This window comes from Arvicola amphibius, chromosome 14 (genome assembly GCF_903992535.2).
Source record: "Arvicola amphibius chromosome 14, mArvAmp1.2, whole genome shotgun sequence".
Classification (NCBI taxonomy): Eukaryota; Metazoa; Chordata; class Mammalia; order Rodentia; family Cricetidae; genus Arvicola; species Arvicola amphibius.
The window spans coordinates 43,241,677-43,267,347 of record NC_052060.1 but is presented as its reverse complement, the minus strand read 5'-3'; the positions used below and the strand labels follow the sequence as shown (position 1 = coordinate 43,267,347).

The window sequence follows — 25,671 nt, the reverse complement described above, 5'->3', positions numbered from 1 at the left end:
GGGGGCGTAGCTCAGGTAAAAGTGGTTGCTTAGCATGCGGGAAGCCCTCGGATTTATCCCCCAGAACTGTATAAACCAGGTACACTGATTTGTGCCGGAAATCCCAGCACTAGAAAAATAGGAGAATCAGAAGTCCAAGGTCATTCTTAACTACACAGCCAGTCATGAGACTTGCCTGGGCAACAAGAGACCCTATTTCAGGGCTGACGAGTTGAATATCCTACTTTTGCAGAGGACTCAAGCTCAATTCCTAGTACCCACAATGGGGGCTCACAGCCACTTGGAAATCTAGAACTAAGGGACCCAATCCCCCGCTCAAGCCTCCAGAGACACCTGCATGTACGTACACATGTCAACAAATGCACAAACATCGCTGTTCAAAAGAAGACCCTGTCTCAAAATAAATGCATGCATAAGGTCTATTTTCACCCATAAAGGAACTTTTTGCTTTCTCTTCAAAGTGTCCCTGAGCTGAAAGTTCAGGGTTTGTAGCCAAGGCTACTGGAGTCATAGCTGTATAAACACTCAGTCAAGGACCCGCTCACTGTAGTGGGTATTCAGGGTACTTGGGAATAAAACCACACTCCTTCAAAGGGCTTCAAAACATCATTCATGATTAGAGAACAAAAGTTCAGAAGCCATAAAGTCACTTATTTGTCACTGGTTTACTCTGAGCAAGAGCCTGTGAAGAAGCAAAGAAGCAGACAAACTAATAAAGCCTTCACTCCCAGAGTTAAGGTTAATAACAGACTGCATGACACTTACCAATGAGAAGCAACCTAGTCAGTCCTTGGCCTGGAAGACCCATTTGCCACTCTCTGCGATTATAACAGTGTGCAGAAGGAAGTCACTGGACTTGATGTGTGTGGGAGGGGTATGTGTCCATGTGAGCAGATGAGCAGGCACGCGTGTGCATGCCTGTACATAAACATGTGTAACCCAGAGACCAATGTTCAGACATCTTCCTCATCTGTCTCTGATGTCCTATCCAATACGGGTTCCATAGACCTCGCTACATCTGGATTCCCCCTGGGTGCGGGGGCTGAGAGCTCAGGGCCTCAGGTTTGTGCAGCAGATCCTTTACCAAATGAGCCGTCTCCCTAGATAGCTTTGAAAGTATCTTTTCAAAGTTGTGAAAAAGAAAAAGCTACCAATTAAGTAACGGAGACTCCCAGAGCAATGACGACCCAAGCACCTCCAATTTTTTTCTCTTTTCATTTTTTGTGAACTGTTATTTTCCTTTTCCCCCTTCTGTTTTTCAAACAAAACCTACAAGTTTCTACTTTTCACATTCCCATCTTTTCCAATATTATATGTATGGAACCTGAAATAGGAATCTGAGAATCTTTGTTTTCTCTGAAAATGAGTTTGGTAGCCAGGTTTAGGTAAAGTCTCAGACAAATCTACTCAAACATGAATAACAACAAAAATACTAAATGACTAATTAAATTCACAGTAAAATAAAAATTATATATTAAATTAGTTAATTAGTTTAGCAAGATTAAATCCAACTGAGTTGTTGTTATGCTTAGAATTATACAGAAATTACAAAGTCTACAATAAAGGAGGCCTAGCAGGCTTATAAATTTATCATATGAAAATTCTGTGAAGATAGGATAAGATGGTGCATGATACTGAGAAAAATGCCAGCATCGCCATTTCTGTGATATCTATGTATATACATATATGAGTATCTCCTTCCTTTTGATTTAAGAAGAAAAAGGCATCGCCCTACCTAACTGGGAGGTGGAGTGTGTAGAAAAGCCCAGAGAAGTCGCAGTGAAGGAGGGGAAAGATGCTGCAAACACCTATTATAGGCTGTGTGCATCACAGACAGACAGCACAGGGCTGGGTCCAGGAGGTGCAGACTTGTAAAGGGAAAAGCTCACAGGTATCCATAGAAGCTCTGGTCTGGATGTGAAAAGTTTAGTTCAGCATTAGGACTGAAGACTCAGGGCTGTGATCCTAGCTGAGGCAGGGGGATGGCATTTGCAAAGCCAACCTGGGTACCTCAGTGAGACAAAATGCTCTGGGCTGCAACTCGGTGACAGGACCCAATTCCCAGGGCCACATTCGTATGCTTTAATTAAAGGTAGGTTAGTAGGTTTCAGTCACCTTTTATCTTATAGACAACAGACAATCTCAACACATTCATGAATAAAGACGCCCTCTCTCTGTAGTTGGGGACTGACACTTTCACGACGTGACAACATGATTTCAGTAGAAAGTAGCATGCGCTGTATAATAAATACTTTCAGATTTCATATATTCATAAGGATCAAGCATATGATATTTACATATGAGTAACAAAAATCAATAAATGGTTAGGAGTAGGGTTATAGCTCAGTAGGTACAGTGCTGGGTGGCACTCATGAAGCCACGGGTTCAGTCCCCAGCATCACATACATGGGCCATGGTAGAGCAAGCCCGTAATCCCTGCTCTAGGGAGGTAGAGTGAAGAAGACAGGACCAGACTTCAAGGCTATTCTCGGTACACGTCCAGTTTAAGGCTAGCCTGAGCTACACGTCCCTGTATAACCTGTTCATTTAAACACACACACACACTGTAGACACAATGTGAGAAAATTCATATACAGGAGACAGAGTGAATGCAGAGAGCGGTATTCGAAGGCTGCTGCAACAGGACTGCAGAACTTAAAGGGTCTGAACGGAGTGACATGTTTAACTGGCTGGAAGGACGGTGGCAACGTCACCAGGCCAGGAAACACCAAGCAGATCCCCCACTTTATTTGTGCCACACCCATACATAGCAACTGTCGTAGGGCTTGAGAAATCGTTCCAGAGGGGGGAAAAAAACAGGTTTTAAATATAGATGTGCTAGTCATCAGTCGACAGGCAGTCATCAGCCCTATGACTTGGAGGAAACAAGACGGCCTGAGAGGATGAGGGAAGAGATACGAGAACATCAACACGCAGGCCTCCATCTGGAGGAGCTGCGAGCAAAGCGGAGAAGTCAATCCATGGAGCAAACCGTCCACCTGTTTAAAGGGAACACACCTGAACACTAGAGAACCATTGCTGGCCGGTGCAAACGGACCCTGTGGACCATCCGGAGAGGTGGTGGGCAAGAAATAATACATACCTAATGTAAAGCACATCTAGAAGCTGAAAGCTGGGCTTTCAAAGGAGCTGTCTACAAAGCAACAGCACCTACCCTACACCCAAGGCTCTCTCTGCGCAGGCACCAGGCTTGGCATTGCTGCATGTAATCTCTCCCCTTGTCCCAACCTGGCAAACTTAGCACCGTCGCTTCTTTCAATGAGAAAAAATGAATTCAACATGGTACATGGCTTCCTGCCGGGACATGTCACGACATATGGAGAATGCAGGGCTGAAATTGAGCTTTATCCAGAGGTGAACTAACACCTCTCCCAAGTTCTGATGCTGCCTCTTCACTGCAAGTATTTGCAGAGGCAGAGGATGGTAAGGTAGACAGACATCTCACAAAAATCTCCCTACTTGAATGTTTGTTTGTTTGTTTGTTTAGAGATGAAGTCTCGCTGTCTGGCCCTGACTTTCTGGAACTCTGTGTAGACCAGGTTGGCCTCAAAGTTACAAGAACCTGCTTGTCTCTGCCTCCCAAGCACTGGGATTAAAGGCGTGCACTAATGCACTAATACCTCCAGCTAAATATCTCTCTCTCTCTCTCCTCTCTCTCTCTCATAGCTGACTTTTAAAATCACCCCACGATTGTGTTTTATCACACACATTCATGACTTAGAATAACTGCAAAACTCCAGGGACAAACTCCCATTCCCTCCCAGTTCCCTTGGAATCCCCTCTACTCAGAAATAACACAGCTATAGGGATGGCAAGTGATGAAGGGTACTATTCTTGCAGAGGACGCTGATTCAGTGTTCAGCACCCACATCAGACAGCACACAACTAACCGGGTATAGTTTGTAGTGATTTTGCTTTTGTTCTAACAAATAAAGCTTACCTGAAGATCAGAGTGCAGAACTAAGTCACTAAAGGCCAGGCAGTGGTGGCACACACCTTTAATCCCAGGACTTGGGGACCAGACGAACCCCTCTTAGTTCAAGGCCACCCTGGGCTACCCGAAACTGATCCAGTCTAAAAGAGAACAAGAGCTCACACAAAGGTGATCCCAGCACTTGGTATCACACACTTTTAATCCCAGCACCAGGGAGGTGGAGACAGGATATGGCTGGGCAAAGATATGAATGGCTGAGAGAAGAATATAAGGTGGGAGGAAAGAGGAGTTCAGTGCAGTCTGAGGAGCAGTGCAGTCTGAAGCAGTCTGAGGAGGCAGCTTGAGGACAGGAGCGCCCTTTGGGTCTGAACACTGGTAGAGGTGAGAACTCTCTAGTGGCTGGCCACTGTGCTCCTCTGATCCTTCACCATTAACTCCTGATAGCTGGCTGAGTTTTTATTATTAAGACCAAGCAGAATCCGTGCTACAGTAGCTCCTTCTCAGGGAGATCCTAAGCCTCTGCCTCCCTTGGGCACCTATACACACATGCGGGCAGGCACAGGCACATACACACACACTGAGGCACATCTAATTGAAAATAAAATAAACTTGGTGTCACCCAACCTAGCCAGGAAAACTGAGATTGGTTCTCTTTCCTTTTGCTAAAAATAGAATTGCAGCCTTTGAAGAGAGTCAACCACTGTCTTTCCTGTGCTCCCACGGTGTGGGACACCTTCTTCTAGAAAAGTGATCATGACTACGTCACCATGCGAAATTGACTTTTGTCTTCTACACTGGGCATTAACCACTGCAAACTGCCTAGTTTAACCTGGGCCCCAGAACATAATATAAAGTCACTTTGGGTGGGCACTAAAGTTGGATGCCTACAAAAGCCAACATGGATGGATTCAAAAACATCTTGATAAGTGACCAATACCCACTTTACACTCAACAGGTGAAGCCTTGTTACCTACCACAGGCCATTAATGTATCCTAGTGGAATGGGGGAAAGGCAGTCTACAAAGAGGAGGGAAACATTAAAGGGGGGTTCCTGAGTCGTGAGATAACTGGGCATCAGAATCTACTAAGAATAACGAAAATTTGTTAAGTTCACTAAATTATGTTTTAATGCCATGTCTGAAAGTTTTGTTTCAAAACATCAATTTTTCTCAACATATAACTCATCAGAGAAGTCCACACAAGGTAGCTGTTGGGGATGCAGTGGAGATGTGACTTTGTAAGGAACCTGGAAATGTCCCCAGATGTTCCCACCTCATGTCCCAAGCTCTACTGTGTGTATAGGCCTGGCTCTCAGAGGTGTATCTTCCTACTGCAGGACCAAGATTTCCCTTCCTTTCTGATGACCAGACTTGACCGTCACTTGCCTGGTGCACTAGCAAGGTAGACTATGGAGTCTAATGAATTGTCACCCAACACATTCAGGGAAATAAGAGTATAGTTTCCAGGAATACTACTAGAATACACCACAATTTAAAACAGGATCAAGCAGGCTGCAGGCTATGAGCCTTACCCACCACCATTCATATGGTATAGCTGGGGCTCCATCGCTTCTGGTCAGGACACAGACAAGAGCACCCTCTCATGGGGAACTTGAATCAACTTGTGAAGAAACACTTATGTGTTTGTACAAACCTGGCGGTGGTTGCGCACACCTTTAATCCCAGCACTTGGGAGGCAGAGGCAGGCAGATCTCTGTGAGTTCGAGGCCAACCTGGTCTACAAAAGCTAGTTCCACGACAGGCTCCAAAGCTACAGAGAAGCCCTGTGTCAAAAAACAAAAACAAATAAAAAAGCAAAAACAAAAACCACAAATGTTTGTACACCGTTATCAGTAATTAATACTTCGGAGCAGCATTAGCATGGTAACATTCTCTGATACCACAGCTGCAAGCCCATGGCTGGCTTCAAATCTCAGTGAGATGTATTATCAAATCACATTTAATCCATTGGGTAATGAAATTGAACGGTCTTCGGAGCTGTTGATCCACAGCCCTCCAGTTGGGCACAGTGGCTCCCATCAAGTGGGATGCTAATCTGCCACTCTGGAGAGCTGTGAAATTAATCAAGGGATGTGCCTCTCATGCCACCAGGCTGCTATGCTATCAGGACCATCTTTGTCACTTGCCCGCATTATGAATGGAAGGCTGTAGGAAGTCACGGGTGAGACACAAATACTTGCTAGGTTCGGAGATGTTCCTCCTCACGGGGATTAAGTCCTAGACACCCTAAAGCTGCAAGGGACTGGGAGAAGATAAAAGGAATTTCAAAGCTTAGAATATCACGACAGTAGCAATCCTTATTCAGTCAAGGGACACGGCACGGTGGACACAACCTATTTCTGAGAAGTTTCTGAGCCTCAGGCAGCTTCCAGGCCAGCATACAGGTACAGCAGAGCCCCAAACCAATCTGAAGGAACCCAACTCAAGGCGCTGCTGTACCATGAAAGCAGGCTGGCCAGGATCAACCTTGGTTAATGCCTCCATTTTCAAGGACTCGAATACCCTGACTTGGATTTAAAGGCCGACTGATAAAATACAGGAATGACCTAGAAACTACCCTGCATGGCTAACCAGTTACAGGACCGATGAACAAGGGTGCTGGTTTACTAGGGAACAAGCTGTCTCAGAGAAAACAGATAAAGCAGTCTTTGGAACACAACAAATGCAGTTTTAGAGAAATCAGACGGCAGACAGGAGAAAGCCTTTCTCGCAGGCAGAAAGGTCCCGGATGGCAGGGTGAGTAAGAAGCCTGACGAAGCCGGGAGATCCCTCTCACTTGATCTGTGCCTGCGATGGCAGTGTGCCCCATCCATCAGGAAGGCCGGACAGGGGTTCCACGTCAGCACTGGCTTCAGCCGAAATCGGGCTGCACATTCCAACCGCGAGACTCAAATTTGTCAGACCCAGAGCTGAATAAGACTAAGAGATAAAAATATAAAGAAGGGTGGGGCTCTGCCAGATCGTGAGCTGTTTCCCAATGCTACCTCCAGTATTAAAAACCTCAAAATTCAAACTGTTCTGGTATATGTGTTCACATTTACACTCAAAACAGGTCAGAATGATTTGGTTCTCAAATGCCAAAATAATCTATTCTGGTGTTAAATACCCTAACCTGGTTTTTTGTTTTTTTTTTGTTTGTTTGTTTGTTTTTTTAAATTTGTGACCTAAATTCCTGATGCTTCCCAACACTGGCTCATCTGTGCAGGATCCCCCACACACAGAGGCAACCTAAAACTCCAGTCCTTGGTTAAAATGCAACCTGGCTTTTCCTCATTCAGAATCCCAAATCTCTCTGCGCTGGCCACAACTGACAGTCCTTTCATCACCCCGGAGCTCGCTTTTTCAACACACTCCTAAGTTTTACACAAAGCCTAAGAAGCAGCATCCCGACCTGAAGTGAGAGCAACAGAAAGATTCCTTTCCTGATGGTGAATACAGAAAATAATATTAATACAATATTAATACTATACACGGGCCACTGGAGTTCCTTTTCATCTTAACTGCCCTGGGATGAAAAAACAGAGTTGACCTCAGGCTATCTGAGCCCATACTTTAGCCCAAACAGAAAGTGGAGCATGGAGAGCCCCGGATGACCTGCTTGAAGAAGACATACAATCCCGAGTGGCTGGCTCAGGTTCCCAGCTCATCTGTGAAAAGGGCTTAGGGCAGACACCTCACTTCCTAGGACTCCTAGGTGGTGTGAATTCAATAGCTGAGCTCTTCTAAGGCTATTTAGGTACTGGAGAATTGTGTGCAGCCTTGATTGCTCCTACACTGGTACCAAAAGTTTATTATTGTTGGGTTTGTACTCAACCACATCCTATCCAAATGTGGGTTGTCCTGCGTCTGTTTTAATTTGCACACTCACAGCTACACGTTTGCATGTGTACACCAATCACTGTGTGAGCGAGGCCTCACAATTGCTCGCCGCTTGGCCTTCCTGCAACTTGCTTTCATTATTTATGTGAAGTCACCACCAACCATCAACCGCTGAGGAAAATCAATGGATACACTTTCCCCGTCCCCAGTGCCAGGGATGCAGCCCAGTGCCTTGGCCACGCTAGGATGGTGCTCCATCACTCAACAACGTACACGGCCTTCTCTGCACCTTTTAACTGACAGGGATCCATGGAACTGTAGCTTACAAAAGCCAAGACATTATCAGATGTCTGCAAGTCAATCTTGACAAAGTTGAAGAAAACTTCAAAAGAGAACTCCCCACAACTTAAAACCTGAAATTCCTCTCAGAGTTTGCCTATGAATCCATACACACAACAATTAATCACATTCCCGTAGTGTAACAGTCTTTCTGCTAGAGTTGAGTAAACAAAGACAAACAGAGCAGGACCCCCTCTCTAGGGCAGTAGTTCTCAAACTTCCTACTGCTATACACTTCATGGCGTGGTGACCCCGGAAACATAAGATTATTTTAGTTGCTACTTCATAATTGTTAATTCGCTACTGTTAGGAATTGTAACATAAACATCTGTGTTTTGCTGATGGTCTTAGGTGACCTCTGTTCAGCCCCAAAGGGTCAGGACCACCAGCTTGAGAACCATTGCTGTAGGGCTTTCCACTTCCCAAGGAGGGGAGGCAGACACCTCACAAATCATGGCAGCAACGTGTGCCTAACGAGGTGGTCAGTGCAGGAGTTGGGCTGAGTCCTTTGACTTCAGCCATCAGGAGAGGTGCAAGAGAGAAGTCTGAAGTGAAAACTGAATGTCTGAATTGAGTAACCAAAAGAACAGTTGCGATCCCAAGAAACGTATGGACGAAACCAACAAGGATAGACTTCATCATTTAAAAAAAAAAAAAAAAAAAAAAAAAAAACTTTGTAAAAAGCATCACAAATGCTGACTGAGGCCCTGTCATTTTAAGAGAATGCATAGAACACTTTTAATTTAATCTGATAAAATGGCATTGCTTACACGATTCTTAAAAACAAATGTCAACAGATGGCTCAAAGCCCACTCGACAGAAACGAGGACTCAGCAGAGCTGATGCTGTAGTCTTTCAACTTCTCCTGGCCCATACATCTTCCAGCTGGATGCTGCCCAGTGGCATTTCAAGGCAAAGAAGCCCCAATGGCAAAAATGGCACTTCTGAGTTACAGACACCACAGAAAACAGTAATTTCAGATGGACACAGAGGAGGGTTTGTTTTTGGTTTTGTTATTGTTGTTGTTTTTCCCCTTTCAATATTTATCAGGTCATTTTCTCTTGAAATCAATGCCTGGTGACACAATAAATCAACCAATAAATCCAGTATAGGATGAACAACATCCTCTCAAACATCAAAAAATGATTGCTTTAAGAGGAAATATTACAAAACAGTGTTCAAGTTCTAGCAAAAGTTCAAATTCAGGTTTTTTTTTTAAAAAAAAATGAACTTTTAAATCATCAGACATGGCCAATTCAAATGGCCAAGCAAGAAAACCACCCTCAGCACAGCTGTGGCTTCCAATCACCTTCTCATCCTCCCATTCCTGAGTGGGCTGAAGAAGGAATTTTCCAGGCACCATGTATAACCATTTCCAAGGAATCAGAACTTTTAAAAAAACCACTCAAAACGCACATAATTTGTCCCTGTTTATAGCTTATGATGACACATGAAAACTCTGCAGGGCTCAATCATTAACCAAGTATTTACTGGGAATATAACAGGCAACACATTGTGGTAAACACCACAGTTCTGAGGGAACAAGCTCTCAAAACAAAACTCTGAACGCAAATATTGATCACTTTTATGCACTTCCAAATACATACAGCAATGGAAGAAACCGGTTAGGATCTAATGTACTGCAATTTCCAAAGTATTTCGATATTCCTTAGAAATAAAAGCACATTTTGAATCAGAACTAGTAATTCCTCCCAAAGGAGAAAAGAAAGCTGAGGAGACACAGTTGCTGTGGAAAGCGACTCCCATTGTGTCTTAAGACTTCATGGCTCTTTGAAATTATTTTTCTTAACTTACACACACACACACACACACACACACACACACACACACGACTCTCTTTCTCTCTAAAGGCCAACAATAATTCTTTCTGTTTTAACTGTAGACAAATGTCTGAAATTGACAGCCACAGTGAGGCAGTGTGTCACAGAGCAGAGGCAGCATCTAGAAATTTCTGACAGCAACTCGTTTACCTTAATCCTCCGCAGACATATTCAACATTTCCAGTTGCAAGACACTGAAGTTCACAGAAAACCAAACCCAACGCCTAAAAATCAAGCTGCAGTGTATTTTGCTATGAGGCCAAAGCATGGATTAGGGAATAAAAAGAAAAACACAAAGTCCCATTCCTGTTGTGTTCAATCTGCAACCCAGAGGCCTTTACATCCCAGGGTAGCTATCGGTGAGCATGACCCAGCACATCTGTGGGTGACAAAGCAATTGGGCACCCCTACTCCTTCCTATGATGGTTTCCAAAATATCTACCTTCATTTCAAAGATGGAGCATTTTCATAATCTATTGCTACTTGCTTAAGTGGGTCTCTGGTTTCTGCTACCTTAGTACACACTGAAGATGGATTTGACATCCTAGCAATATGAATGGGTCCCCAAGTTGATGGTACACCAGACTCTTCAGAATCCCTCATTGGGGAGGAATATATGTTTTCCTATAGACACGAAGTGCAACTGATAATTTCATACATGAGGTGGAAGTCCTACAAAATAATACAAAAGAAAATGCTGAAGTACTAAAGACTTAGCTTCCAAGTCCAAAATCCCATGTCAGGGCCTATCTCATTTCCCTCTCTCTCATTGGATGACTACATCCAAAAAAAAAAAAAAAAAGCAATAGCGTCCGTCGGTGATGCTTTTTCCTGAAATTCCTCTGGAAATGAACACACTCGCGGACAACAGCAGCAGTGGAGAGTGTCGTTGTCAGTAATCCAGACAAAGACTTGCGGCACAACTTCGAGATAAAGTACTTTTCAGCACAGTGTACTATTTTGACAACTGGTTACACACTTTAAAAGAAAGCCGCAGAAGGTTCTATCTCTGCTAATACAGAAATATAGCAAGTATGTTTCTGCATAGCTCGTGGTGGAGGAAAGCAAATGGGAAAGAAAATGCAGTAAGATCCTAGATCACACAAAAAATATGTCTACGCTCAAGCAAAAGGAGCCACTTTTCACAGATGCCATTGGCTTACCTGCATCCTGGTCTCACCTACACCATCTCACCAACTCTACCTCCCTGTCTTTAGTTATGGAGAAATGCCGATACACACCACTGCTGGGGGCCAGTAGCACAGCTTTGAATATTACCTATTGGGACCATTCTAGAGTGACCTGAACACACATAACATGTTGTCATTTGTAATCTGGTGTCAGCAATGAGTAATTACCCGCTGCCAAGGAAACGCCTGCCTTCTTTATCCCACACACAATGGAAGAAAAGCGGTCTGTGAAGTTAGAACACATAACCTACAATTACAGAAGAATTCAAGATCTCATCATATCCCTCTTAAATATCAAGCGATTGCCGTACCAGTAAACTGCTGAAAATCGGACACAATTATTTTTTAATGATCATAAAATGCGCCGCTGAGTCATTCCTTGCCTACCTTCATAATTCCTGAATTTCCAGCAGCACAATCTCACTAAGAATTCACAATGGTGAACTAGATTCACTAAAGGCCGGAACAGGAACAATGCTATCCTCCAAAACAACACTCCAAAGGGACTCTTTGGCTTTATAATTAGTTTCAACTTTACATGGTGGCACAGGAAGATCAGAGATAACCTAAGATGACAATTGCCAAAGATGACTGCAGAGCATCAAAGTCATACTTTTCCATGGCTATAATTACCATTTTAAACAGCTCATAAAGAAGAAACTGATTGAAAATGGCGTAATTTCTACCTTCTATCAATGTCAGCAAAATCTCATTAACTAGATTCTAAGGCGGCTAAGTTGTTGCCTTTTCCTGGCTGCCTTTAAATTACAGTATCTATTAAGCAAAAGTTCATTTCTGTACTTTTAAACAACAATAGCAACAAACAACATTGTCTTTAGTTCTTCTAAAAAGGTGGTAACATTTAGAACCACTGGAATTTCCCTAAGTCTCAGTCTCTTGCAAACTGTTTGGAGCACACTGAATTTACACTGTATTTACTTTCAAGTAATTCAGAAAGCAAATGTTACTGAATGTATCAACCTAATTTAGAATTAGCAGCATAAATTTGTATGCTGTTCACTCCAGTACACCGTCTATGTCAGAACTGTGTCATCTGTGGTATTAGCTATACTAGCAAATACCTTTCTTAAGAGCCAGTGCTGATATACTCTACCCACCATATCCTGATGGTTAATGACAATGAATTTAAATTAATTTAATCGAATTACTCCAAAGGAAGGCCAGACAAATGAAACAAATCGACTGATGGCAGATTAATTAATTAAAATATAAGTAAAATAAATTCGAATAAAGTTTTTCTTGATAGCTCCCCCCATGTGCAAATACAATGGCCATTAGTGACATGCCATATTCGTGCTTTCTTTTTAAATAGTAACACCGGTATTTCTCTGCTACAAAAACTGAGGGCCTGCATCGTCAATTACTGAGTAACAGTCTACCTGACTCCTCCACATTCTTGCTTATATGATCTGAGACATCTTCCGAGAATGTCTCTACGTTCACCTGACAACAGGTTCAAAGGTGAGAGAAGGCAGAGCAGCAGCTATCTCCCACAAACAAAAAGCAAACATCGGCAGAGGAGAACGGAGCGCAACCTACAGGAGTCTTCCCAGGAATCTCCCTTTTGACAGCCTGCCAGACTCGGAAATGTCTCCTATTATCATCAGTATGGGATAAGGTAAAAGGCGCATTAGAAAATACTTGGAGATGAGAGAACTGTCCAGAGCCAGAATGCTGCCGCAAACTCGACATCACAGTCTGCTCTGCTCCACACATTTCTAACAGTCACGGAGCAAAACTTGACAGCCAGACGGGAACAGTGACTGGAGACCGAAGCTGCGATAGAGTTTTCAAGCATACTGCAGAGAAAACCAGGGCCTAGGGTGTGCTGGGGGTGGGGGGCTAGTTGCACCATTTACTTCTACTGATTACGGTATTCTTTGTGTATCTTTAAGACCTAATGTGAGCCAGGCACGATGAAAGGCTTCTAGAACCTCACACTTTCAACCTATATACAGCCTTTCTCAAAACAAACAGTGGGCATGCTCCAAAAATATAAATAAGTAAATGGATCAGATGGCACTGGTTCCTAACAAACAGCATGCCAAAATGTTTTCTCTAAATTGTAAAACTTTATATTTATTTTTAAATTTAAGAATGGGTCAAATAAACCCCCAGCAGATTTGCCAGTTGAGGCCATTTTTTCTGGAAGTCATCTAAGTCATCTAAGCGAATGCTGCTCATCTCTCCGGCCACCATTCCTCTTTCACTCCTGACTTTAAAGGCTCTGCACATGCTGTAGCAGACCGAACAAGCCTCGACACTACCACAGTTGACGCTCACACTCAACCTACCTCTCGAAAGTTGCATTCAGGAAGCACACATCCAGAGAGCCACAGTAGGCTGTTGTCATATTACTATGAACAAAACCACAAGCAGAGTCGTCCGTAAACAGCAATTTGTCATCCAGATCACAGCAATAAAGATAACTGTGAAAAAGCCACGGCATGCCAGAGGACCGATCTGACTACTCCTGCAGCACATGCAGCTACAGACGCCTTTTATAAGAGGAAACAAGGCCTCAAGAGCACAGAGATCGCCTCAAAGGTAAACCATTCCCTGTGTTAAGGGATGATTTCAAGAATGACAGATGCCATGAGGGTCTCAGAAAATCTGGAGTAAAAGCCATGTTTTCACCTGCCACATATTATGAATATTTTAACATAAAAAATAATTCTGTGATTTTTTTTCCCAGTCAGCATATGCGTTGCTTTCTACTTGTTAAAGATGCATATAATATTCAAGGGGGATCAAAACAGATTATCATCTCAAAATACTAATCCTGAAAAATCCTACAAATGACAAACTGTTGACCAGACCCTTGTGTCAGGACTTTTAAGTCGATGACATAAAATGTTAAAATGTGCAAGAAAGCGTAAGAGAGCCAAAGCCATGGCCGCCTATCCACCTTAAACTCGGGAGTCATCAATAATGTGTTTTTCTATAAACAAAATCTTCCAGTAGGATCCCCGTCAAAAGCAGGAGGGGACTAATGTTTCCTATTTTGAATCTATAGCCCACATTTATAATTCACTTCTGCAAAGATACATAAATCAAAATTTTGTGGAGTTATGGGTGTGCCAATGTACTAATGGGATAAGTCATTTGTAAGAACACAACACTGAAACATAAGGCAAGAGAGCTAGGAAACGGCTGGACCCTGGCTCTGCCAAGTTCACTGGTAAACACATCAAGAATGGATGAGCCATTAGTTTCACAGAGTTTACTTTATGACAATGTCCATCTAAATTTACATCTTAAAAATCCACAGTTTGAGATTTAGAACAGGGAATGAATGCACCATGACAGTGTACACGGTGCTGGTTTTCACTACCAACACTCAGTAGCATCCCAGCTGGCTAGAAAACAAGTTATCGTTTGACTGGAGTTAAACCTCCATTTCATACATTGCAGAGTTTTTGGTCATTCTCTGGTATTGTACACAAAAAGGTCTTAATTTTTAAGCCAACAGACACCTTCGACACAACACAGTTCTTTGGAATGGATTTGCATGGAGTGTTTACATAAGGATCCATGCCTGCAGAAAAGATAGTTGTGTCTCTGGGGCTCTATTAACGATTTTTTTTTTATTTCAGGACCATCTCCTCTTTATTTTGACTATGAATCCTACCTAATATAACAAAAAGGGGAGATGTTTTAGTCTCTCATAAAAGAGAACAACACACACACACACACACAAAAACTTTAAAAACCAAGCAAATGTGAAAGGAGTAAGGGATCCTAAGACTCCAGAGACTATGTATGATGGACAGTGGGTGCCGGATTACTTTCACCTAAGTGTTCCTGGAGCAAATGCCTTGATCACTTTGCACTCTAACTGAAAGCTCTGGCTGCATAAGACACTATCTCTGCTCATAACACACACACACACACACACACACACACACACACACACACACCACCCCAGTTTTAGAGGCATACTCTGCACAGGCTGGTGCTCATCCTGGCTTTGCTCAGTACCTTAATCCCAAGAATAAGTGACACTATTTAATCCTTGAGGATCTGCTGTCCCTCCCCCATTCCACATTGGAATACAGTGAGGAGAGTGGGATCCCTCCTCCGCAGGAGTATAGAAAGGACAACCACTTTGTCCCCTTCTTCACCCCAAGCATCCCCGGGGCTTCTCCTAGCCAGCAACCCAGAGCCATCTCTGCCAATTGTACACATACATGTCATCCTTGGCAATAAAAGAATCAAATAGCCCGTTACCAAGGGGGTGTCAGGAGCTTGGGGGAAGGGAACGGGGTGAGCTTCCCACCCTAGAGGCGTGCACCAACAGGGAACCCTTTAAAAGCAATGACAGGTCGGCGGCAGCCAGCCACGGGTGACAAGGGAGGTCGACAGAGGACCGCCACCGCTCGCGTCGCTCCGGGCCTGCAGGGAAATCCCGGGGCGGCGGCGGGGGCTCGGGTCGTCCGCAGCCTGGCGCTGCCCCCACGCCGCCCCGCGGCCCCCCGCCCCCGCGGCGCGCGGCAGCCGGAGCTGGGCTCCCCCCACGCTCTCCCGCTCTCTCGCGAGTCCTGTGCAGGCCCTTCCCGCGGAGGGGGAGGGGGCGCCCGGGGAACTGCTGCAATGGAGCGCCTGGAGCACCGTGCCCGGGCGAGCCAGTCCGCGGCAAGCCACGGCCACATAAAAATGCCCTATTAATTTTTTAAAAGCCATAAATCACCTCCCCTCCCTCTACAAAGAGCAAACCATAAACCCGATCCCATGCAAGCCCGCGAGCAGCCACCCACTTCCTATTTCTGTCACAGCAGCTACACCCTGCCAGCAGTCACCCCCCCCTCCGGGCGCCCCCTCCCGCCACCGCCACCCCCGCCACCGCCTCCCAGGCGCACAGCCATTTGCCAACTGCCGCCCCCCGTCCACAAAAAAAAAAAAAAAAAAAAAAGAAAGAAAGAAAAAAAAGAAAAAAAAAAGAAAAAGAAAAAAATTCCCCTATTGGGGCCGGGTGGGCGGTGTGGGGGCAGGGCGCGGCGGAGGAGGTGGGGGATCGCCGCTTGCAGGAGATCCTAGAAGGTCCCCGGCGCGAGCCGGAGAGGGACAACCGGGGCGGGGGAGGGGCGGCCGGGCGCCTGCGGCACTCGGTGCACCCCGGGCCGCCGCGGCGCTGCGCTTACCTTTCACTACCCTGTCGGTCGTCGACAACTTGGGATCAATCGCCTTGGGCTCGGACATCTCCAGCGGCCGGGAGGGGGGGGACAGCGACGCGCTGCTCGTCCCGTCCGACTGCACACCCCGACCGCACCGGCGGGCTAGACACTCAGCGCCGCCGCCGCCGCGCTGCAAACCGCTCGGCTGGAGCTCCGGGCTCTGGGCTGGCTCGAAAGTTACTGCCGGCTCCGAGCGTCCCTCCTCCGCCGCCGCCGCCTTCACTCCTCCTCCGCCGCCGCCAGCCCCGCCGCCTCGCTCCGGGCTGCGCGTGTGTGCTGGTTATTTATTTATTTTCTGAGCACGCCTCCCGGTTCTTCTTTTATTCTTGGGGACGGGGCGGGGGATGGGGAGGAGAAGCGCACGCGAGCACCCACCCCGGCACCGACACCGGGCGCCGCGCAATGGAGCCCCCACACGCGCACACGATCGGGATTAAGACCGATCACATGGGGAGGGCCGGGGGCGAGAGAGGAGAGGCAGGGCCGTGGATGTCAGCGCCGCCAGCCGCGCCTCGGCGTCCCGGTGGCGGAGAGGCGGCTGCCGCTGTGGCCGCCGCTGCTTCCCCACGCCGATTGTCGCCGGCCGCCGCCGGGGCCGCGGCCACCGTGGACGTCCCGCCGCCGCGCTCGCCCGCGATCCTCCTCTGCCTCTCGGCGCCGCTGCTCCTCCACGCGTAGGCAACAGCCGCTGAGCTCGGTGGACACAGTCCGGGGCACAACCTCGCCTCAGCCGCTGTGCCGGCCGCCGCCACCACCGCGCCCGCCTCCGCCTCCTCCCCTTCCTCCTCGCCGCCCCCGCCTCCAGCGCCGGGCCCACCTCCTCCTCGGGACCCGCCTCCCCGGGCCCGCCCCCACGCCGTTGTTTCACAAGCTCATAGGCTGCGGCGTGCGTCCCTCACCGCTAAGGCGGTGGTCTGCGTGCCGCCCCGCCTCCTGCTCTGTTTTCTCCGGGGTGCCACTCGGTCCCCCGGGCCTGCAACCTCCACCGCCCAGTGGCCGCTCAGGTGTCCCTGAGGTGGGCAGAGTGGAGGGAGGCTGGACCGGGGAGCACGACCCGGGAGAAGCTGGGCTGCGGCGTGCCACCACGCCTGCCCGCCCCCTGGGTCCGGCACACAGTCCCGGGTGTGTGGCGGCGGCTGTGAGTGTGTGAGTGGCCCGCAGAAGTGAGATCGGAGACCCGGGAGGGAGGAAGGAGGAGCGCCCGGAGCTCCGGGCCGAGGCGCAGCTGCTGTGGCTGCCGCAGCTGTCCAAGGAGGATCGCCAGGACGGCGACGAGTAAACAGCTTACCTTGGGGAGGCGGCTCTGCCTGGGCTAGGTGGACGGGGGTTAGAGCTGGTGGAGTGGTTAGGAAGTGTGCACAAGTACACGGGAAGAGGGGCTTTCTGGTGAAAGAGTGTTTCGGGCGCTATGGGAATCTGTGGCTGGTTATCCAAGGTAGGGGACAGACGGACTGGAGCCTATGTGACCCAGGCTATGCTCAGTGCCCCAGGACGCCCTCGAGTCTCCTAGGAGATAAAAGGAGTCGGAAAAACACAGGAGAGGTTGCTTTTTCCTTGTTCACACGTGTAAGCAGTCACTGGTGGGGATAGGTGACACTAAAAATCTTGCTCCTTCCAGTTAGTCACTTGGTGCTCAAATTGCGCGCAGGGCCATGGAGCCTTGCTCAGGTATCTCAGCAGTCCCTCATAAGAAGTAAGGGACGGATAATGAAAAGGTGGTGTCCCAGTTAGTTGCTTTCAAAGGGCTCCGGTTTAAGGATGGTTCTCTTCAGGAAGTGCTCTGGATACAGCGTTCTAGAACCCTGGCCTACTTCAACCCCAGGGACCAGCAAGGAAATTATGAAGACGGCTGAAAAAATTTCTAACTCTCATCCTTCCTGTTTTCAAATTCCCTCAATATCAGGGTTTTCCTATTTCCTGAATTGGACTGTGGGCCCAATAAAGGCCTAATAAACATTTTAGGAAGCTAGGGGATGGAGCCGGGAGAACTGTTTTGGCGACAGGGATTAGATTAAACTCAAACCCGAAAAAAATAAGTTTTAATAGCAGACTGGTGGCGCTGAAGTATGACAACTGTGTGGCTTCAAAGAATTGGAGCAGACACTAGACAGAACAACCCTGTAGAGACCTGCTACTCAAAGGAAGAGATGGAGTGGGTGGGGACATCCCACCAGCAAAGGGAGGCTGTTCCCTGTGGCCAGATTCTGCTGCCAGCTCTGCAATTCAGTGGTCCTTCCATAAGTCCGTGTAGTTCAGTGGAATTTTCAGGGACGGTAAAACTACCTCCAAGAGGTTTGTATAATCTCCCCCTTTAGGGGTTGTTGCGAACAGCGTTCCGGTCAAGAGCAGAGCTAGCTGCCAAGGCAGATTTGGGAAGCTGGTCCCTGGCCAGGTGGCTGGCAGAGAGGGAGTTTGCCAAGACCCGTGGGTGAAGAGGGCCTGCTTCAGGAAGGACTAGGGAACCTTATCTGGGGATACTTGCTTTCAAGGCCTAGACTTGCTCACCCACACGCTGCCCACAGATGCTGTGCAACCGGGCACAGGAAAAAGCGCCCTTGAAATTGGATGCGAGGCTGAAAGTGACCACCACATTAAAAAGTTTTATGATAGAGATGGGAACTAAAGGCACACCTTTCAGACGGACCCTTCAGTCCTCAGCTAGAACAGCACCTCGCTAAGGGATGTGGGGGGCGAAACGAATCGTGATCACGTTACAGCACATCTTCCTATTATCAGATACGCTTTACGCCTGCGTTTGGTTCCGTAAGCATTGTAATGCAGACACATCTTAGGTAAAGTTGGACTCTAAGTACAGTGCACATCAACCGGGAACTATACTCAACCAGACAGCCAAGGCACCTGCTAATCAGATGTTCCTTCAGACAGGCAGCCACCCTGGTTTCTCTTTATTCCTAAAGCCCGTTACACTCCCCAGTTTGTTTCTATATTCCCACTGACAAAGATTAACTTACATTAGGAATTCTCATTTTCAGGGTGATAACTTCAGTTTCCAGGAACTGACTTTGAAATGTCCTTTGCTCACGAAGAAAAAGTAAGATTAAAAACATTGATAAAACAGCGTTTCAACCGGGAGGTGACGGCACACGCCTTTAATCCCAGCATTCCAGAGACAGAGGCAGGTGGATCTCATTGAGCTGGAGGGCACCCTGGTCTACAGAGTGAGTTCCCGGACTTTCAGCTCTACATAGAGAAAGCCACTCTTTAAAAAAAAATCATCCACTAAGAAAAAAATACATGCTTTTCCTTCCTTAATTATTGCTAGGAAGCAGCTTTCCAGTTGGGAAGCCCATTGCCCCGCCAGACCATGGTATGTCTGTGTGATTAGTTTCTGGTATTGATCATATGAGCTAATGTGGTCTGTGACTTGCTGACCAGAGTGATGGGATAGCTGAGCCACATCCTTCCATCTGTAAACCTCTCTTCGGCTGCATACAGAGCCATGTAAGACCCTGGTATGGGCAGAATATCAGATGAAGGCAAGTCTTGTAATTACCATATCAAGAAATGCTCACCTCCTAAGACAGACGGCGAGAGGCTTTTTCTGTAAAAGAAGTAATCATTTTTGTGTTAGTCTGCTAGGATTTATAAATGTATTCATTAGGAAGTTAATATACAAGAGTTACTTTATTCCAAAGTGAAATATCTACTAAAATACAAAAGTGCTACATCACTGTTACATAAGAGCAACCATAAGACTAAAAACATTCTCCTCTGTTTTTAATACATGAATATCCAGTCTTGATTTCTGTAAATGAACAATTAATTTGCTAGTTGTGTCTTGAACAACTGTGCACAGGTACTGGCTCCCTGGTCAGCATTTTCTTTGGGCCGCCAACCAGCTCCCAAATAAAGGCACGGAGACATATTATTAGTTACGAATGCTTGGCCTTAGCTTGGGCTTGTTCCACTAGGTCTTTTAACTTAAATTAACCTGTTTCTGTTCATCTACATTTTACCGCAGATTCCGTAAGTCCTACTTTCCTGCTTCCTCTGTGTCCAGCTGGCTGGCCCTTGGCGTCTCTTGGTCTTTCTTCCCCCAAACCTAAATTCCACCTCCTACTTACTCTCTCTGGCCAGAAGTTCTGCCTATACTTCCTCCTATTGGTCATTCAGCTTTTTATTAGACCTATCGGGTACCTTAGACAGGCAATGTAAAACAGTAACACATCTTTACATAATTAAACAAATGTAACACATCTTTATATAGTAATACAAATATTCTGTAACATAAAGAAATACAACATATCTTTACATTAACACATCTTTACATAGTTAAACAAATATTCCACAATGTGGCTCAACGGGATTTAGTTCTTCTTTTAGTCTATTCGTGTGTATAGGCCTTACACACATGTTATCTTTGTAGATATTGATGTGCAAGGTGCTGCTTCCACACAGAATAATTTGCCATTTGCTTCATGGATGAATATTAAATAATATGTTTGAGGGAAGATTTGTGGGTTTGGGATCACGGCGTTGAAATGATCCACACAGTTTTCTCCCACTGGTGAAAATCATAGACAATGAAAAACAATTTTTATTTTTTTATTTTGTGCTGTTCTGGTTAGTTTTTTTTTTTTTTTTTTTTTTTTTTTTTTGTCAATTTCACACAAGCTAGTACCATCTGAAAGAAGGAATCTTAACTGAGAAATTGCCTCCATAGGATTGGCTTGTAGTCATATCTGTTTGGCATTTTCTGGACTAGTGATTGAGATAGAACGACTCAGTCCACTGTGAGTAGTGACACCACCTGCAGGTAGTCCCCGGATGGTGGAGAAAGCAGACTCAGCCACCCAGGAAGAAGCCCTTCCCCTTTGCTTTTCCTTCAATCCCTGCCTCCAGGTTCCTGCCCCGCTTGAGTTTCTGCCCTGACTTCCCTCACTGCTAAACTATTACCAGGAAGTATAATAATTAATAAATATGTTCTTTCCTCTGAAAGTTGCTTTTGGTCTTGTTGCTTTATCCAAGAAATAGAAACCCTAAGACATGTGCTTTGTTAGTTCCAGAGGAAATAAATAAATAGGTAGGTAGTGGATAGATAAATAAGAGAGGGAGAGGGAAAGGAAAAGAGAAATGAAGAAAGGAATTAAATATACTGCATTCTGTATCCTGTTTTAGAGAATAACCTATTTTTTTTCAGATTTTGGAAATTTCCTTGTTTTTTGGGGGATGAAACCAACTTAGATACCCTTACTCAGTTACTCGGCATTTTGTTGAGAATTTCTGTTTCTGCATTCAAAGGGGAAATTGGATTATAGTTTTACTTCACTGTGTGACATTGTCCAGTTTGAGTATCAGGGTAATGCTGGTTTCATAGCAAGAGTTTGGTAGTGTTCATTTCCATTCTATTTAATGGAATAGTTAGACCAATATTGAAATCATTTTCACTTGACTCTAAAAACTTTTAAATTTCTCCCCTGATTTCTTCAATGGTTGAATTCCTTGAGTAGTTAGAAGAATTTGACATTGAATGTATCTGGTCCAGGACTTTTCTTTGTTAGGATCCATAAACAACCGAAAATGAAATTATATGAAGCAAAGAAACAAACCCAAATTTCTAGTATCTCAAGTAACCCAGGCTGGCCTGAAACTTGCTATGTAGCAGAGAATAACCTTGAATTTCTGATCCTCCTGTCTCTATCATGAGTGCTGGGATTACAAGCATGCATCAACATACATTTTATGCAATGCTGGGAATCAAACTTCCTGCATACTAGGCAAACATTCTACCATCCCTGTTTCCAATATCATTGCCTATTATGGGTTTTAAGTTGTTAATAGCATCTTGATCTAATTTCAGTAGCTAATAGATATAGCAGATAATAAATATATCGCTTCTAGATTTTCCAATTAGTTAAAGTACAAGTTACCAAAATATTTCCAAAATAATTAGGAGCCATTGTAACATTTTAGGTTTGGTTTATCTTATTAATTTTAGCTCTTTGATCTCTCATTTGGTTAGTTTTGTTAGAAGTTTTCAATATTGTTTATTTTTCCAGAAAATCAACTCTTGGTCTGAGTGAGTCTCTCTCTTATTGTTTTAGTTTCCATTTCATTAATTTAAACCCTAATCTTTAGAATCTCCTGCTACTTGTTGCTTTGGGGGCCTGGATTGCTTTTCTTTTTCTAGGACCTAAAAGTGCATCATTAGGTTATTTATTTAAGATTACTCTCATTTTAAATATAAGTTCTAAACTTGCCTTCTAGAACTTCCTGAATTCTATCCTAAAGAGTCTAGTAAGTTCTGCTCTCATTTTCATTTGACTCTAGAAACTTTTAAATTTCTCCCCTGATTTCTTCAATGGTTCCCGGTTCCCTGGTCGTTCAAAAATGCATTATTCAGTCTCCAAGTATTTACTCAGTTTCTGTGGTTTCTGCTGCTATTGATTTCCAATTGTGTTCCTCTATGATTTGAGAATATCAGGAAATTATTTTTGACTCTTTTGTATTTGTTAAGACTTGATTTATGGCCTAGAATGTAGTCTATTTTATAGAAGATTTCTTGAACTCCTGAGAGGAATGTGTATGTTGCATCTGCTGGTTGGATGATTCTGCATTTAAATCTTATGTCCATGCAATCTAAGCATTAAACTCTGAATTTTTTCTTGCTTTTTAGTATGGATGACCTGTAAAGATGAGATGTGGATAATGAAATCACCCACTAGTATTCTATTATATCAGGTATCAGGACCTATTGAATGTTCATGTTCATTAGTGTTTGTTTTATGAAATTGGAAGTTCCAATATATGATGCACATCTATAGTAATCATTATAATTTTAGTTTTAGATACATTGTTCTCTTTATTTGTTTTGGGGTTTTTTGTGATGGTGTTGCTCTATATAGTCCTGGCTGTCCTGGAACTTGCTTTGAAGACCAGGCTGGCCTCACACTCAAAAAATCCACCTGACTCCCAAGTGCTGGGATTAAAGGTGTGATCCACCACCACCTGGTGCATTGTTCTCTTCATTGATATTCAATGTACTTCTTTATCTTTTATTAATTGTGGCTTAAGCTGTACTTTATCAGGTATCAAAATAGTTGTGCAGCTTTTTTGTTTGTTTCATTCCATTTGATTGACTTCCAATCTTTGACTCTTTGTTCATGGCTATCTTTGTCTGTGAGGTTTGTTTCTTGGAAACAACAGGTAATTGGATTTTAAAATTAAATCCAATGGGAGAACAGCTTATTCTGGAGGTAATGGGACTGACACAGATATGAACTCTGCGCAAAGCCTGCACAGGTTCAAGTCAATCTGAGAGAGAAAGAAGTAGACATGAACTCCCATCCCTAATCAAGAAGCTAGTTTCCATTCACAACCCTCTATAAAGGAAAACTTAGTTTTCACCAATGGCATCTCAGGGCGTATATAAGCCATACTTACGGATGGGCCCCATGACCAGCAGTAGATAGTCAACACAAACCATGCTCAGTACTGCTTTTGTATATTATTACTTTTGACTCATATTGCTTTGTTTGGGTATTTCTTTATCTTACTGGTCTTTTGCTTGTATATTATGGTTTCCAATTTTGTATTCTTATGGGTTTTGTTTCTTTTAAATTGCTTTGTTCATTTGTGTTTTATATATGCCCATTTGCTTTCTAAAGAGAGAGAGAGAGAAGTCTAGAGCTAGATGTATGGGGATGTGGAGAAGATTTGTGAGGAGATGGGGAGGAGAAACCATGATCAGGATATACTGTACATTTTTAAGAAAATAAGTAATCTAGTCACTTTTTTTCAGAAGTTCAATTTCCTGATGTTATTTTTATTTTTTCTTCCATGTTACCTGCCACTATTTCAACCACTTCTTTTTATCTTTTTGTGGTCATTGATCATTTTTACTAGTAAACTTGAAATGTATATCTGAAATGTTACCTAATTCGGTATCTTTGAATTTAGGAGTTGAGAGTTGTGATCTTTTTGGAATAATCATGTTGCCTTGCTGCTTCGTGGGTACTGTCTTTTCATTTCTTTTCCTTTATTCCTTTTTTTTTTCGTAATTCTGTATTGAATCTTCAAGAATTTGACGTCATATACCCCAGTCCCACTCACTTACCAGTCCCTCCATATCTGCCCCTACCCCTTCAGTAAAAACCCCCCAATTAATTAAAAACAAACAAAAACCAATGTACCTTGCTCTGTCTTTCCAGCACCTCTTCATCCATGCTAGTGCCATCAGAAGCTGTGGTGTGTCGTGAAGTATACCCTTTTCTCCAAATAGCCCCACCAGCAAAATGCTCATTGCAGTGAGCACTGGACTGGCGCAAGGCCTCTCTCTGGTACACCGTCATTACTGGACCGTACTGAAACTCCTGTCGGGTATCCTACTGTTGCCCAGAGTCATCATGATCCTGTGTTATTGTTACACAGGCCCAGTTCCTTCATACCTTCCAGTAGGTCAAAGATAGTGTAGATGTTAGGGTGGGCCAACCCAAGGCCCGGGAAGTGGATCTAGATGGTTGCTGAGCTAGTCAGTCCTGTCCACTGTGACTGCCCCTCAGGTGAGGGGTAGAGCCAGCTCTCCTAGACCCATGCTGTGGGATCAACTTTCCATTCCTTTGGTGAGAGGTGGGACCATCTCTCCAGAGTGAGGCACAGCTCTCCTGCTTCATTGTCCATTGTGAGGCAGTGTCAACTATCCCAGGGCCAATGGGATTTCAACACAAATGGTTCCTATTAACCCCTGTGGTGATGCTGGTCATGGACATCATCACAGGCCCGAGTTGCAGCCCAGATGTTACAATAGCCCTGGAGGCAGCACAGGTCACCCAGATCAGTAGGCAGCAATGCTCTAGGACACCAACATGGCCTCAGGTGACTGTCTAGTCCCCAGGTATCTACTCAGCCCCTGGTAGTAAGAGGAGCCAAAGACATCAACACAGACCCAGGTTGTTACTGGACCATGGACAGGCCATGAACCTCACAGCCCCCGACTGTGGTAGGATCATTGCCCCAGATATGATCCCTAGTAGCAGCCTGGGCTCAGATGTCACCATGACACCATGTGGCAGTGCAGGCCAGACAGATCTGTGTGGTCACAGCTTCTGTGTGGCCTTCAGGTCCCCATCTGGCCTCAGGTGATGGTCCAGACCCAGGGTATTTGTATGGCCTTCTGTGGTATCAGGAGCCACGGATATCAACCCACACCCTTGCTGCAGTGGGGCCATGGATTACTGTGTTTTCTATTACAATGTAAGCATTTGTTGGTTTGATCTCTCTTCAGGTTTTACTTAGGAATCTTCTTGCTGAGTCGCCTGTTCTTGAGGGATCAATCTCTAGTACCACTCAGAA

General features: G+C 45.0%; 1 protein-coding gene across 1 annotated transcript in view; it reads right to left on the bottom strand.

The window, feature by feature from the left end:
- The window catches only part of Ppp3ca (protein phosphatase 3 catalytic subunit alpha), a 288,992-nt gene extending 271,995 nt beyond the window's left edge, over positions 1–16,997 (bottom strand). Inside the window, exon 1 of the mRNA XM_038311330.1 lies at positions 16,327–16,997. Within this exon, the coding sequence (XP_038167258.1) occupies positions 16,327–16,384 (58 nt within the window). The 5' untranslated portion in view covers positions 16,385–16,997. The remainder of the gene's footprint in view (positions 1–16,326) is intronic.
- Between the last annotated feature and the right edge of the window lie 8,674 nt (positions 16,998–25,671).